Here is a 13,785-nt window from a genome sequence, read left to right on the forward strand (position 1 = left end):
CATCAAAGCAATTAGTTGATTCTGCGGAAGGAAAAAAATTAAAACAGGCAATTTGCCTCATTCGAAAATACATCACACGAGCAAATCATCACTCACGTAAGTTTACTCTGCTTGTTTTCATTAACACGTAATAAAATTGATGAGGACATTAGCCGCTCTTTCACTTTATGTTGAACCTGAGGATAAAATATGCAAAGTAGTGCGTATGTGTGGTGTGTGTGTGTGTGTGCAGATAGTGTGTGTATATTCAGTGTCAAAGTGAGTGTGTGTTTACACTATGTTCCTGATTTTAAAACACAGATGAGTGTGTTTCTAAGAAAAGGTGAAAGTAGAATGTGTGTCTGTTAAAACAGGAGTGTGTGTTAGTGTGTATGTGTGTGTGTGTGTGCACGCTGCAGGATGAATAAGAGTGAACAGCAGCATCACACCTACAAAAAAGCTCTAGTGTCCCAGAGCATCGTCCTGCTCTACAGGTATTTCGTGTGAGCTGTATCCCTCCTTCTCTTTCTACACCTCTCTCCACTCTTTCTGTACGCGTTAGCAGGTAATCGTGTGAATGTATGCGCATTTAGTTTTGTATATGTGGTTCTATGAAAGGGCATGATATTGTTTTTCCTTTTTTTTCCCCCTTGTTTGTTCGGCAAAGATTAACGACATAAAAAGCATTTACGGCACATTCCAGAAGACCAGCCCAAAAAGCCTGTCTGCATTCCAGTGTAACGCACCCCCAAAAAAACACAGCACCAGATCTCGACAAAAACACTCCGCAGACCTGCAGGATTCAACCAGAAGAAAACTTAAAGCAATACACGCTCACACTCACAATCCCACACCTTTACACACAGCTTGTTTTTTTTGCACATACAATTTGGGGGTTTAGGGACCCCTTGGATGCATTGTCGTGACAGTGCAGAAGCATGCATGTGTGTGTGTGTGTGTGTGAGTGCGTGCATGTTTGCGTGTGTATGTGGGCATGTGTGTTTGACTGCATGTGGGGTTCTTACCGGATGGCACAAAATGAAGAACTTTGTTTGGTTCCATCATTGCTTTCTCAACCCATCATTTTCCCGTAGTCCAGTCACTAATGAGGGGAAGATCACCTATGCTCTGCTCTCCTCCTCTCTCTCCTCCTTTCTCCCCCTCTACCTCTATCTCCCTCTCTCTCTCTCTTGCTCCCTCTCAGACAGATTCAGTGAGTCAGCCTCGCTCTGCCTCACCACAGCTGTGACTCTGGGTCCTAAAGCCTGCCTCTCTGTTTCCGCGCTGTCTTTCTGTTTACCTGCTGCCTGCAGTCATAAGTCATAACTATATTGTACCTCACATTGGTATTAGTGTGTACATCTGTGTGTGCTTGTGTGTGGCTTGAGAGTGAAATCCGATCATGCGCATCAGTGTGATGTACGTGAAATGGAGAGTTTGGCTAGCTTTAATAATCAGTATGTTTTATCAGAAAATTGCAACACTACAAACCGTACAGCTGCAGATTATGGGCTGTGCAGTGCTTGGCTTTTTTAGAGAACATCTGGAGTGATCGCATGGCAATATATCTTTATGTTGGTGTTTAATTATGTGCAAATGAACTGCATTATAGTTAATGTATCAGATCCTGATTAGTTTTTGGACATCACGTTGCTCTTCTAGTTTCAGAGAGTGCATCCGCAGTTCAGCTATACTTGATATTCAGACAGGGATAAATTTTCTGGCTGGACATCAGGATTTTGAAGTCAATACTCCAATGTCCAGTGATTTCTTTTTCTGATTACTGAACACTGGAGGATTAACTGGTGATTATTTAGCTGAAGTCTGAAAGTGCTTCTTTAACATGGCTGAATCATGAATCTTTTTTTTTTCCCTCGACAGCAAGACAGACAAGATTTGCTAGGGTCTGTTTTTTATTTTTGCCCAAGAGTCTTATAAAAATGAGTAGAATTATCCTCTGCTCTAGCCATGTAGCTGGCATCAAATGATCTTTCCACAGCACACACCTGTTGGCTGCAAACAAGTTTTTAGCAGCGTACACATGGAAGTGAGCGAGCGTGATGAGTGTATTAACTGGGTGGCGAAGGATGTTGATCGTTTTACACATGACTGTGAGTGTTTATAAAAGAATCAGGGTTGGTTTGGCGTTGCTTGGTGGGAAGGCTACAGCTCATGTGTTGCATGTAAAACTGCAATATAATTATTCACTTAACCACAACAGTGACTGCTGTCAAGAAATTGTACACATCGTACACACGGTCAAAGGATTGCGGACATCATCTCATCAGTCACACTCATATGTGCTTTTTTAAACGTCCCATTCCAAACGCATCCCCCCTGCTGCTGATATAATGCCACCACACTTCTAGTAAGGCTTTCCACTAGATTTCAGAGCATGGGATTTGTGCCCATTCAACCACAAGAGCATTAGTGAGGTCAGGCACTGATGTTGGGTGAGGAAGCCTGCTGCATGTTGGCATCCCAATTAATCCCAAAGCTATTCAGTGAGACTGAGGTAAAGGTTTTGTGCAGGACACGCGATTTCTTCCTCTGCAACCTTGGCAAACCGTGTCTTCACAAAGCGTGCCCTCTGTTTGTCTTTCTTAGTCCCAGTGGAGTAATAAAAAGACATCCTAAACAATTTTGTGTGTCCAACTGGCAAGAGTTTCCTGAAGGTCCACATAGGTTTGTGATGGTCAGGTGTCCGCATACTTTTAGCCATGTAGTGTATTTAAGATCCTGCAGCCAGATATGAAGCTTGTCAGCTATTCTAAGAAAACTAAGCCACCTACACAGCAAACACTGTAGCACCCAGTTAAATCTACTTTTGCAGAAGCACAATGCCACCTACTTGTCTTCCTGTCCATCCACAAGCATCTACTTGTCTCAGTCTGAGTCAGCAACTACAATTTAACCATCTCGGCTGAATGGAGGACTGAAAACTGAAACTCATCAAAAAGCAAAATAGGTGAAAGAATTAAGCTACAGATGAAGTATTGACTTTGAGGTGAAGTACTGACTTAGTAAATGTTGCTAACTTTTGAATATGTTCCAACATACAGTACACATACGTATCATAACCAAACATAGCCTTTAGGAGGACTGCATTAGTGTCTAGATCTGTACATGTTATTCAGTAAAAGTTCAGCAAACTTCATCACTACTGTATGTTCGTGGGATATAAATGGTCGAGTCATGGTGCGAATACAGGATGCCAGAGGCGCCCTGAGAGAAAGCTCACCCTCACCTTTAACCTTGCCATTGTCTGTGACTTGGACACAGTTGTCCAAAGGAACTGTTTGGCTGTAAAAGGTGCACCATGGTTCAAAAAAAATCCACACACTAGGAGAGGTTTAGTATGAGGCACTGCCCCCTAGTGATGCTTTCAATAAGCTGCAAACTTCATCATGTCTGAACAAAGAGTACTGTTCGCAGTTATCACTTATCAGGTATACCACTTAAACAAAAAAAAAAACATCACTAGTTTCCTTTAATAATGTGTCACTTATCATGTTATTGTGTCACTATTGTGTTTGTAGTCTGACCTCACTTCCTCCCAGTGCTAGACAGTGATAGACCAAGCTGCCAAATTTAAAGGGAATGTTTATATTTCTAGTCAGCCAAGGGATTTATAGGTAATGGAGGCTGACAGTGGTAGTTTGGGCCAAAAAGAACAAGCTCAATACGTGATCGTTCAACATCATACCACATGTTCCAGCTCATTTTTAATTTCACCTTCTCAAAAACACATATTCACTTTAACCCTCTGAACGTTTTTTTCCCTTCTTTTGCTCTCTCTTTTACACACACACACACACACACACACACTATACAGCTGCAGGAAGACACAGCAGAGTTACTGAACAACAGAGGGTGGACCTTCCTTCCCCTGGATGCTCACCTCCAAGTTATATGTCAGTTTGTCTGTATGTGTGTGAGGCTTTGTGATTTGCGAATGCGAACAAGAGCCTGCGATCAAAAGCAACTGAAAGATTGGCATACTTTATCGAATATAACACAAGCCGCAGTGATTGCCAACATCCTACATTTGCAATTCATCAAAATATCATAGAAGTAGAATCGTTATTGATTTCTTGCCAACTGCAGACAAAAAGTTTGGCTTCGTTTTGGTACATGATACAGAGATCGTCAAAAGCGCTTTACCGAAAACTGTCGACCAGGACCCGTCTTTAGATGTTTAAACTACAGAATGTGAGAGAAAATAATAACCCAGACCATCTTGTTGTGTCTATTAGCATCTCTCAGGAGTTATTTGGTCATTCAATCTGATAAGTACAAAATAAAAACTACCTTCAGATTTGTCCTTTTCATCATTTATGATTGCTTATGTAAGAGAAGTAACACTTAATTTACAGTCCCCTACCTAAACGGTGTACTGGGCCGTATAACACAACCCAAGGTCCAAAGTGTATAATTTTGCTTATACCACTGCAATTCGCCTATTACAATTATTCATTTATTAATGAACAACAGGGTTTACCTCACCAGCTCTTCTATTTCTCTATCTTGAGGTTAATAATACACAATAAATACAGATTTTCATGCTACAGAGAAACCAGAAAAGCAGAAAAGTCCTCCGTCGTGAACACTCTCCCTTGCTGGGAAAGTTACAGACTATTACAAAACACTGACACCTGAGCCTTATCCTAATAGAAAATCTCTGTATCAACAATTACATGTTGTTTTCCCTTTGTGTTTTTAATCTGTTTATTGTTCACATTAGATCACTGTATGTGGAGCATCTTCAGGTGCCTTTAAATGAGCTGTTACTATAGAAACAACAAGCACATTAATATAAACCTATAAGTTATGGTGCGACTGCTGTCAGAGCCACGCTGTTATAGACGCTGTATGTTACTGTATCATTGGGAGATGTGGTAGATTAGTAGTTAAGGTGTTGGATTACTGATCAGAAGGTTGTGAGTTTGAATCCCACTGCTGGGCCCTTGAGCAAGGCCCCTGTACACTCATTTGCTTAGTTGTATAATATAAAAATATAAGTCACTCTGGATAAGGGCGTCTGCAAAATGCCAGGAATGTAAATCACCCATCCATCCATCCTCTGTTAATCTTAATCTTAAACAGGGTCATAAGAAGCCTCTCCCACAGGACTTGAGGCACACCACGGACAGGGTGCGAACCCATCATAGGGAACACACACAAAAAACAAATTCGAAGATGCCAAACAACCTGGTCTGTGGACCAGAATACCAAAAGGATGGGAAGAACATGCAACCTTCACAGAGGTACAAATCAAACCTCCAACCCCAAAGGTATGAGCCAAAGCCACTAAGCCGCCATGCCCTCACCTGTATAATCTGCTTACATAACTGCAAAATCCCTCTGTGAAGGGTTGCTAATTGAACACGCACAGAATACTGACTTTTTACCTGTTAGTGAGACTCAGGGTTAAACTTTAGGTTTCGGTGTTCAATCCAGTGATAGCTGTTCATCCTGCACACCATCTTACACAACCTTAAGTTTGTCTCTTTTTCTACTGCAAGGTGAAAGAGATGCTCAATCCTGAATCTTTATTTAGGCTGTGTAATACAAACCAGGAGTGGAAAAACAAGCTTATATTTACTTCAAATCTCATTTGTATGTATTGTCTATCATGCTGATCGGTTTAATGTGTCGAGTCCTCGTGGAATTATCTAAATTCAGTGGTAAGAAATAATGCAGGCTGATCCTGAGGAATGACAGCTCAAGGATTCTGAAGAAGTCTGCTGTAATGAACTGCAAGGAATTTCGACCTCTTAAGCTAACAGCAATCAGCCATAACATTATGACCACCTGCGGGTGAAGTGAAAAACACTGACTGTCTCCTCACCATGGCACCTGTTAGTGGGTGGGATATATTAGGCAGCAAGTGAACATTTTGTCCTCAAAGTTGATGTGTTAGAAGCAGGAAAAAAAGGGAAAGTGTAAGGATTTGAGCAAGTTTGACGAAGGGCCAAATTGTGATGGCTAGACGACTGGATCAGAGCATCTCCAAAACTGCAGCTCTTGTGGGGTGTTCCCAGTCTGCAGTGGTCAGTATCTATCAAAAGTGGTCCAAACAAGGAACAGTGGCTCGTGTATATAAGTATAGTGTATAAATGTGTTAGCAAAATTAGATGCTATTTGTATAGAGCTACACACATACACTATGTGTTAAGGATTTCACTGTGTGTTTTTCGCTAAATAGTCTACATGGACAGTAAAATGCAGTAGCCTGTGCCTCAGGGATCAGGGTGTTGCTGTTAAATCCAGTATATTTTGTGAAGAGACAATGTTTACGGTGAAAACACAAAATAAAACCGTCACTTTCAACTCACCTCGTTCATGGTTCAAGCTCTTACCTTCCACGAATCTGTTAACGGTCACTCCCATCATCTCCCCTCCGTCCCTGTCAGTTTTCATCTTCCTTCAGTTAATGGAATATATATTTATATTCTTTTTTCTGCAAGGAAAACTTCCAGGGAAAGTTTGTTTTTTCCCCCCGTCTAATCTTTCCTTAAAACATCCTCTTGACAAACATTTAACAGCCCTCCGCGTCACCTAACCTCTTCCCCCCTCAGCGCGAGCACTCAGCGAGGGCGCGCGGGTGTTCCGCAGGTGTGCGTGACAGCACGCGCCCCCCGTGTGCAAGGCTAACAAATGCCGCGTCCCAAACCACATTCTACCACACTACTGTCCTACTGTAGGCAGCAGGGCAACTTACCAGCAGAAAATGCACTTCTTAGGAGGTCAGTACGCGGTTGTGGACGTAAGCTCAAGACCTGCGGCTTTGAACTAGTTTGTCTCCCACCAGCTATAAGAAATCAAGCAAAGTGAATGCGCTTAATTTAAATTTTGCTGAATGAAGGGAAAAAATAAACTGTCTGAACTGAGAAAACAGATATTTAGTTACAAGGTATCGGGTTATTTGACTAAAAAAACAAACAAAACAAAACATTATAACAACAGACAAAACAAAAGATTATATATTTGTTTTTTTTGCTTTCTTTTGACTTGCTATAATAAATAACGTGGGAATATATGGAAAACACTATGACAAATAATTAATGTGATAAAAACATATTAATATGCTTGAAATATAACAGACTGACCATGATGATCATGATGCCTTGCTGTCATCGTGTCAAACAATGGGCCCCTATACGTCAAATATCCCCAGATGACGCCAGACACTAATTTACATACATTACACTGCCAAAAGTTTCGGGACACCCATCCAAATCACTGAATTGTTGTTTTTCAGGGTTTGGGCTTGACCCCTTAGTTCCAGTGAAAAGAACTCTTAATGGTTCAGCATACCAAGATGTTTTGCAAAATTTCATGCTCCCAACTTTGTGGGAACAGTTTGCGGATGATCCCTTCCTGTTCCAACATGACTGCACACCAGTGCACAAAGCAAGGTCCATAAAGACATGGATGACTGGCCTGCACAGAGTCCTGACCTCAACACCTTTGGGATGAATTAGAGTGGAGACTGAGAGCCAGGCCAAAACTGGGACGTCTTCCTTTACATAGACTTGAATGTAATATGGAGCTGTTTCGCCCTTTGCAGCTATAACAGCTTCAACTCTTCTGGGAAGGCTTTCCACAAGGTTTAGGAGTGTGTTTATGGGAATTTTTGACCATTCCAATAGAAGCGCATTTGTGAGGTCAGGCACTGATTTTGGACAAGAAGGTCTGGCTCAAAGTTTTAGCTCTAGTTCTTCACAAAGGTGTTCTATCGGGTTGAGGTCAGGACTCTGTGCAGTTCCTCCACACCAAACTCACTCATCCATGTCTTTATGGACCTTGCTTTGTGCACTGGTGTACAGTCATGTTGGAACAGGAAGGGGTCATCCCCAAATTGTCCAAAATATCTTGGTATGTTGAAGCATTAAGAGTTCATTTCACTGGCACTAAGGGGCCAAGCCCAACTCCCGAAAAACAGCACCTGAATTCAATTATTTGGAGGGGTGTCCCAAAACCTTTGGCAATATAGTGTACTGAATCACCATGATTATTTGCATATCAAAAATAAGAAAGATATTCTGACCCTACATACAATAGAACATAACAGTATAAAGCACCACAAATTAAGTATTTAGTTACATAGACCCATACAAAAATGTATGCATTTATAAAAGTACTATAACTGCTCTATAGAACACATAAAAAGAAGCAGGTACAGTAGTGAGCATGTGGGAAAGAAACAACTTTTAAAGCAATAACTAAAATTAGAATGAAGACAAAGAAGTGCATAGGATTTGAAAAACAATGATCAGCGATTAACCAGTGGCATCAGTAGTGTTCATTGCTTGTTGGGAATGTTGGCATGGCCTCAGTCAGGCTTTAAACACCAGTGCTGAATAGAGTGACATTCTCCAATAACCATCTGTGATATCAACTGGGAACAATATTGCATGCAGAACATGTCTCCACAAGAAAGAGTCCCTAGTTTTAGTGGTAATCTCTAAAGGGTTCTAAAACAACAAATCTGGCAATAAAAAAGCTGGCAACACTGCACAGACATCTACTGACACAAAAATATACATTTTTTTAGAAGGATAAAAAACCTTTTTGAACACAACAGGAATACAGTAAAATATCTTCTTCATGCACAAATCATGCAAAAAAAAAAAGTATAGTATAAAATGGTAAACTGTTTGGAATTTTTGGTCATATTTGCATAATGATCTGTTATTGTTTCATATAGCTAGCTAATAAGATACTGAAACATCTGCATGAAATGTTAGATTACCGCAGCACATAGTGCTTATACTATTTAATGAGCTCGTGCTCACCACTTCTCTCACACAGGTCAGTATGATTACATGAAGCTTATTTATCTTGTGGTTTCAAGGCATTAAATAACATTTAAAAATCTGCTAAGGTTTGAAACAGCACAAGGTTACCAAGCAGATGTCTTTGATTTCAAAGCAGATGTCTGCTTGTATTGAAATGTAATGCTTCTCCCTTCATTGCACATGATATTAGCTTGCTAATTCACCAGTGTAAACAAATGTGAGTCAATTAGTGATGTGTTGTTTATGAATAAATTGACTCTTTGAGCCATTTCTTCTAGGTGAATGTGAGTTGACTCTCAAAAGCTGTAATATCCTTTTGCTGAAAATTCAGCAATAAATAAATAAATAAATAAATAAATAAATAAATAAATAAATATATTGCAGCAAAATTCGGCAATATAATAGTGTTCCTACTTCTCTTATGCCTTTAATCACACACAATGTAACCATGACCACAGTGCCTGAAGTAAACTTTATCAACATCCAAGGTACTTGGTACAGTATACCAAAAGAGAGCCAGTTCTAGTGAGACTTCTAAGACTTCTATGTGTTTCTCATCTCTGTGGGAGTGAACCAGCATGGGAGACCAACTGCCCTGCTGATTGTTATAATGATGTATGTAGGGTATGTATCCAGTGAAATTAAATGCAGACACAGCAGCACAGTAATGTTGAGGAATGAACAAAAAGGCTATTTTTGGAAAAACCCATTTTAATTCAGCACACTGCATAGGTTTGTAAGAAAGGGATTCCAGCAAAAGCAGGAGATCCCACTTGTGGTGACTGGGGGCCCTTTGATACTTTTAGAAAGTCAGTAATAAGTATATAAGACCCCAGGGAGATGTCATCCACACTGCTGTGGGACACTGTGATGGCTTCATATACACTTTTTAGATGGGAACTTGTCACTGCCTTACAGTCAAGTTTAGTATTTTGGGAATTGAGCATTGAACCAGATCCAGCCGATGAGGTGAACACCATGCATAGGTTACAACTAAGGGCATACAAGGTATGTATGCTAGGGGCCTTTGTGTATAAAAGTGGTTCTAGATTGCAGTACTCAGCTAGTGATTCAGTCCAAGAGGCCTGCCCAACAGACACAGGTGACCTGGATATGAGTGCCAAAGCAGGGGAAGAGGCCCCAGGGTATTTCAGCCACTAACAAAAGCAGTAGTAGAAGCCAAGGTCTTGCCAGTCAGGTCAGGGTCGTGAGCAGGATGCATGTAGTGTTGGAAGAACTGGTGTTAAGGGAGGAAATGTATATAATGCATACAGATGTATGTAAATGTTTGGGCACCCCTGGAAAAAAAACATCATGTATTTTCATGCAAAATTTCTTAATTTTAAAAAATACCATTTACCAAATTGTTAATAAGCAAAAAATTAACATTTCAGCTGGTTAATATGTTATGACCATACAACCTTCCCCTCCATAGCGCTTTTCACCACACTGCTCCCTAGCTTCTAAGAGAAGCATCCGTGGTGATTGTCTCTCCAGTGGGTTGCCCAATACGATTCCTTTAGTTAATATTACACAACATCTAAAGTTTGGGCTTTTCTCACTAAGAGGGACATCAGTCTCCATCCTTTGGGGTCCAACCACCAGTTAATAAGCGACTCCTGTAGGTCAAGCAAGGTCAAAGGAATCATTGCTGTGGCTGCCTTCATCTGTCTTGCATCAACAGATGCCAGTAGCATACATGGTAGCCTGGTTGAATCTGACTGATAAAGATAATATATATTGGCAAACCTAATATATGGGATGATAAGCCTCATAACCAATTTGATGCAATTGGCCATCAGAAGAGACATGGCCATTTTGAAAACACAGATTTGTATTGAGATTCCTAGAAATGGATCAGTTCATGTACTGGGTCAGTGTGCAAAAAGACACCAGAATTGCTCTTGTAAGCAGATCCATGGCAGATACAGCACAACATTTGATCCTAATCTGAAGTGTACATTTGTTGTATGGACCATCTGAAAGGGCTCCTGGACCAGTCAGGGGGAAACACTGAATCTGGAATGACGATCTCTGTTCAGTTGAGCTCCCTTGTGTCATAAAAGCTAGTTATTGCCTTGTTTCTACATAATACTTGCACTATATAAGACTTGTGTTTTGAAATGGCAATGTGAAATGGCCTATTTTATGTCAGCATGAATGGCTGGTGTACCACTTAAAAGAGACTTAAACAAGGAATTATATTATAATATGATATCAAGCCTTTCATAATTTTTCCAGTATATATCATATAATGTAAATTCTTCTATTTCCTAGCAGGACATTGTCTGGTTTATGTGTTTTATGACTTTTCACTATGATTAAAATTCAGTCAACAGTATTTGCCTGTTCAGTTACTGCAATAGCAGTACATCATACAGGCCAGAGTATAATCCCCATACTGGCTCTGGATTTTCCTAAAGCAATTATGTTTCCATCTATTGCAATAAATGGAATGGAATACACGAAATTCCCCTGCTTTTCTCATTAGCAGATGTACCCTAATGTACCCATGCCCTCGGGGCTAGCTTTTGCACCCACGCTGTTCAAATCTGCAAGAGACCCTGATCTCTTATCTGAACTATTTGCTGAGGGAGTCCCAGTAGCCACAGATGAGTCCTAATTTTGCAGACTGCTCAATGGTAGGCTTTTATTTGCCACCCCGGTAGTGAAAACTGGGATTGTTGCACCACAGATTTATTTGAATGTCAACACAACGAACCATATCACAAAGGCAGGTATCAGTAGTATTAAGGGGAAGGGCAAATTCAGTCTATCAATATATGCAATATTAAAGCTATGTGGCTGCTGCTTGCATTTTCAGTGACTCCTAATGGGGTCACACATACAGGTACATATAAAACAAATAAAAGTAATGTTTCATATTTACTACCATATGCAGTATATTTACTACCATTGGCCAGAGAATTACAAATTGAACAGAATTTCACAAATACACATGTTATGTGCTGCCTACCTATCAGACTGATGTAGTCAGGTGCTAGATATTCTCTGTTGTAGAAGTTCTGTGAATATTTAATTTCAAAATGTCAAGTAGGTAGTTCAGCTAAACAGGAGAACAGAACAATATGTTTGAAATAGATGGACAGGACACTTTGGGGTAGGATTCGTTGATAAGCAACACTATCAGAGAGAAGCAGGTCCAAATAGCATCCCTGAAACACAGGACAGATTCTGCAGGGTCGGTTGTCTGGCAAGGCAGGCTATGGTAACTACACTTGTCATCATGAGTAAATCTCGTAGGTGGAGAGTCACTCCATGTCCTGGCCTAGGTGTCAGTCAGCAACAGACGGATCAGCATCTGCAGACTGGAGTGCTTGTTTCAATGCTTTCAGTAGAACAACTTGCACAATGTATGCCTTACACAATGTAATATAAGCTTCCACTAGCCCATCAACCATGAATCAGTGCTCTAGTAGCATACATCTGGGCACAGTGCTGGGAAGAGAGCTATTAAGATTAAGGATGTGACCCAGGCTGACCTACTTGTGGTCAGTCATAATAACTCAAATGTTCCCCACAAAACACAGGCATGGTTGAGCTGTCAATCCTTTAAAGCTCTTGATAAAATCCCTGCACTGTGGCATAATGAAATCCATCGCAACCGGCACTGTGTGAAAGAGCATGTTTAGTGCCGCTGGTTGCATATCACTTGGACTGCCACCATTTTGAGGATGGCTGTCAGAGCTATTTTACTATTTTATTAAATGTGAATGCTCGGAGGAGATGGTGCTAAGGAAAACTGAGAGGTGAGTGCCCCCACAGAGCAACAACACAGAGCAGTAGGAGCTGCAGGAAGCTATGAAGGTGGTGAGTGACCCTAGCAAGGTTAATGACACTATTGACAGGAACATGATCTTAATCACCTGTTATATCTATTATCAGTATTGAAGGACAGAATCTATAGCACTGATGATAGTCTTAATTTGTTTTGCAGAATGCTCCATATGGTGCATGTTTCAAGTGAATGAGAGGACGAGCATGACATAGATGGGACTCATGTGGGGCTGATGACATTGCTATTAATACTTGGCAAAGGGAACCAGCGTACCTCAATACTCGATTAATTCCAAAGTAAACCACCCTGTCCACTTAATCATAGATATCTAGCACTGCTCGACTGGTCCCACCATCTTTCAGAGTACACAGTAGGTAGACATCACGACTCTTCTCCATTCTGCCACCTAGGTGGTGAAATTAACTTCCCCTAGATGTCCAGAAGGCTGAGTCACAGGCTGTCTTGAAATGACAGGTGAAAACCTACCTCTTCGTGAACTACTTAAACCAGCACTTATCTTCTCTGTTTTTTCTATTTGTTTAAAATAAAAAAAATTAATCTGTGTTATATTAGACTCACGGTATGCTTAGTCTACGACCTAGTGAACCAGTATTGATAAAGAAAGCACTTTTGTCTGCTGCTCTGGATAAAGACGTCTGCCAAATGCCATAAATGTAAGTGCAAATAATGTACACCATTTTATGATCTCAACCAGAGAAAGCACTAGAGGACTTGTTAGGTTTATTCTGAGGTGTGCATGTAGCCATATCATTATATAATAAAACAAGACATTATTATATATATGCTTGCAAGCAATAAAGTGTAGTCATTAAAGGTCATATTCAGTTGAGGTAAGTGCACTCAGTGATGATTTAATACTGAAATTGGTATTCAGGCCTCAGATGTAACTCTGGACTTAAGTGCCATTCAGAAGTTGTGTAAGAGTTACACATGTGGGATGGAGTTTGAGTAAAATTTGTGTTTCAGGCATGAATTTGAAATGGGGTCCCATCTGAGATCCAAATATCACTATTGATTAAATAACAGTATCATTTGCTTTATTCAGAGCCGTAGTTATTCTGGATAAATGATGAAAGACATTGAAGTGAACTCTATTTATGTGAAAAATAATTTGATATACTTGATCAACTGTTTACAAGCCATATTATTTAATTAAATCAAATGTGTGGGTATTAATGTGAA

General features: G+C 40.3%; 1 protein-coding gene across 10 annotated transcripts in view; it reads right to left on the minus strand.

Moving 5' to 3' along the window:
- slc4a11 (solute carrier family 4 member 11) overlaps nucleotides 1–6,568 on the minus strand; it is a 48,539-nt gene extending 41,971 nt beyond the window's left edge. For 2 of the 10 annotated variants that reach the window (XM_058386302.1, XM_058386300.1), the window contains exon 1: nucleotides 6,318–6,563. In XM_058386302.1, the coding sequence (XP_058242285.1) occupies nucleotides 6,318–6,402 (85 nt within the window). In that variant the 5' untranslated portion in view covers nucleotides 6,403–6,563. Of the gene's footprint in view, nucleotides 1–1,004; nucleotides 1,206–6,317 lie in introns of those variants that run through there. The other 8 variants (XM_058386309.1, XM_058386303.1, XM_058386306.1 and 5 more) reach the window with 6 other exon arrangements.
- Nucleotides 6,569–13,785: the final 7,217 nt, after the last annotated feature.

The sequence above is a fragment of the Hemibagrus wyckioides genome, linkage group LG03, assembly GCF_019097595.1.
Source record: "Hemibagrus wyckioides isolate EC202008001 linkage group LG03, SWU_Hwy_1.0, whole genome shotgun sequence".
Taxonomy (NCBI): Eukaryota; Metazoa; Chordata; class Actinopteri; order Siluriformes; family Bagridae; genus Hemibagrus; species Hemibagrus wyckioides.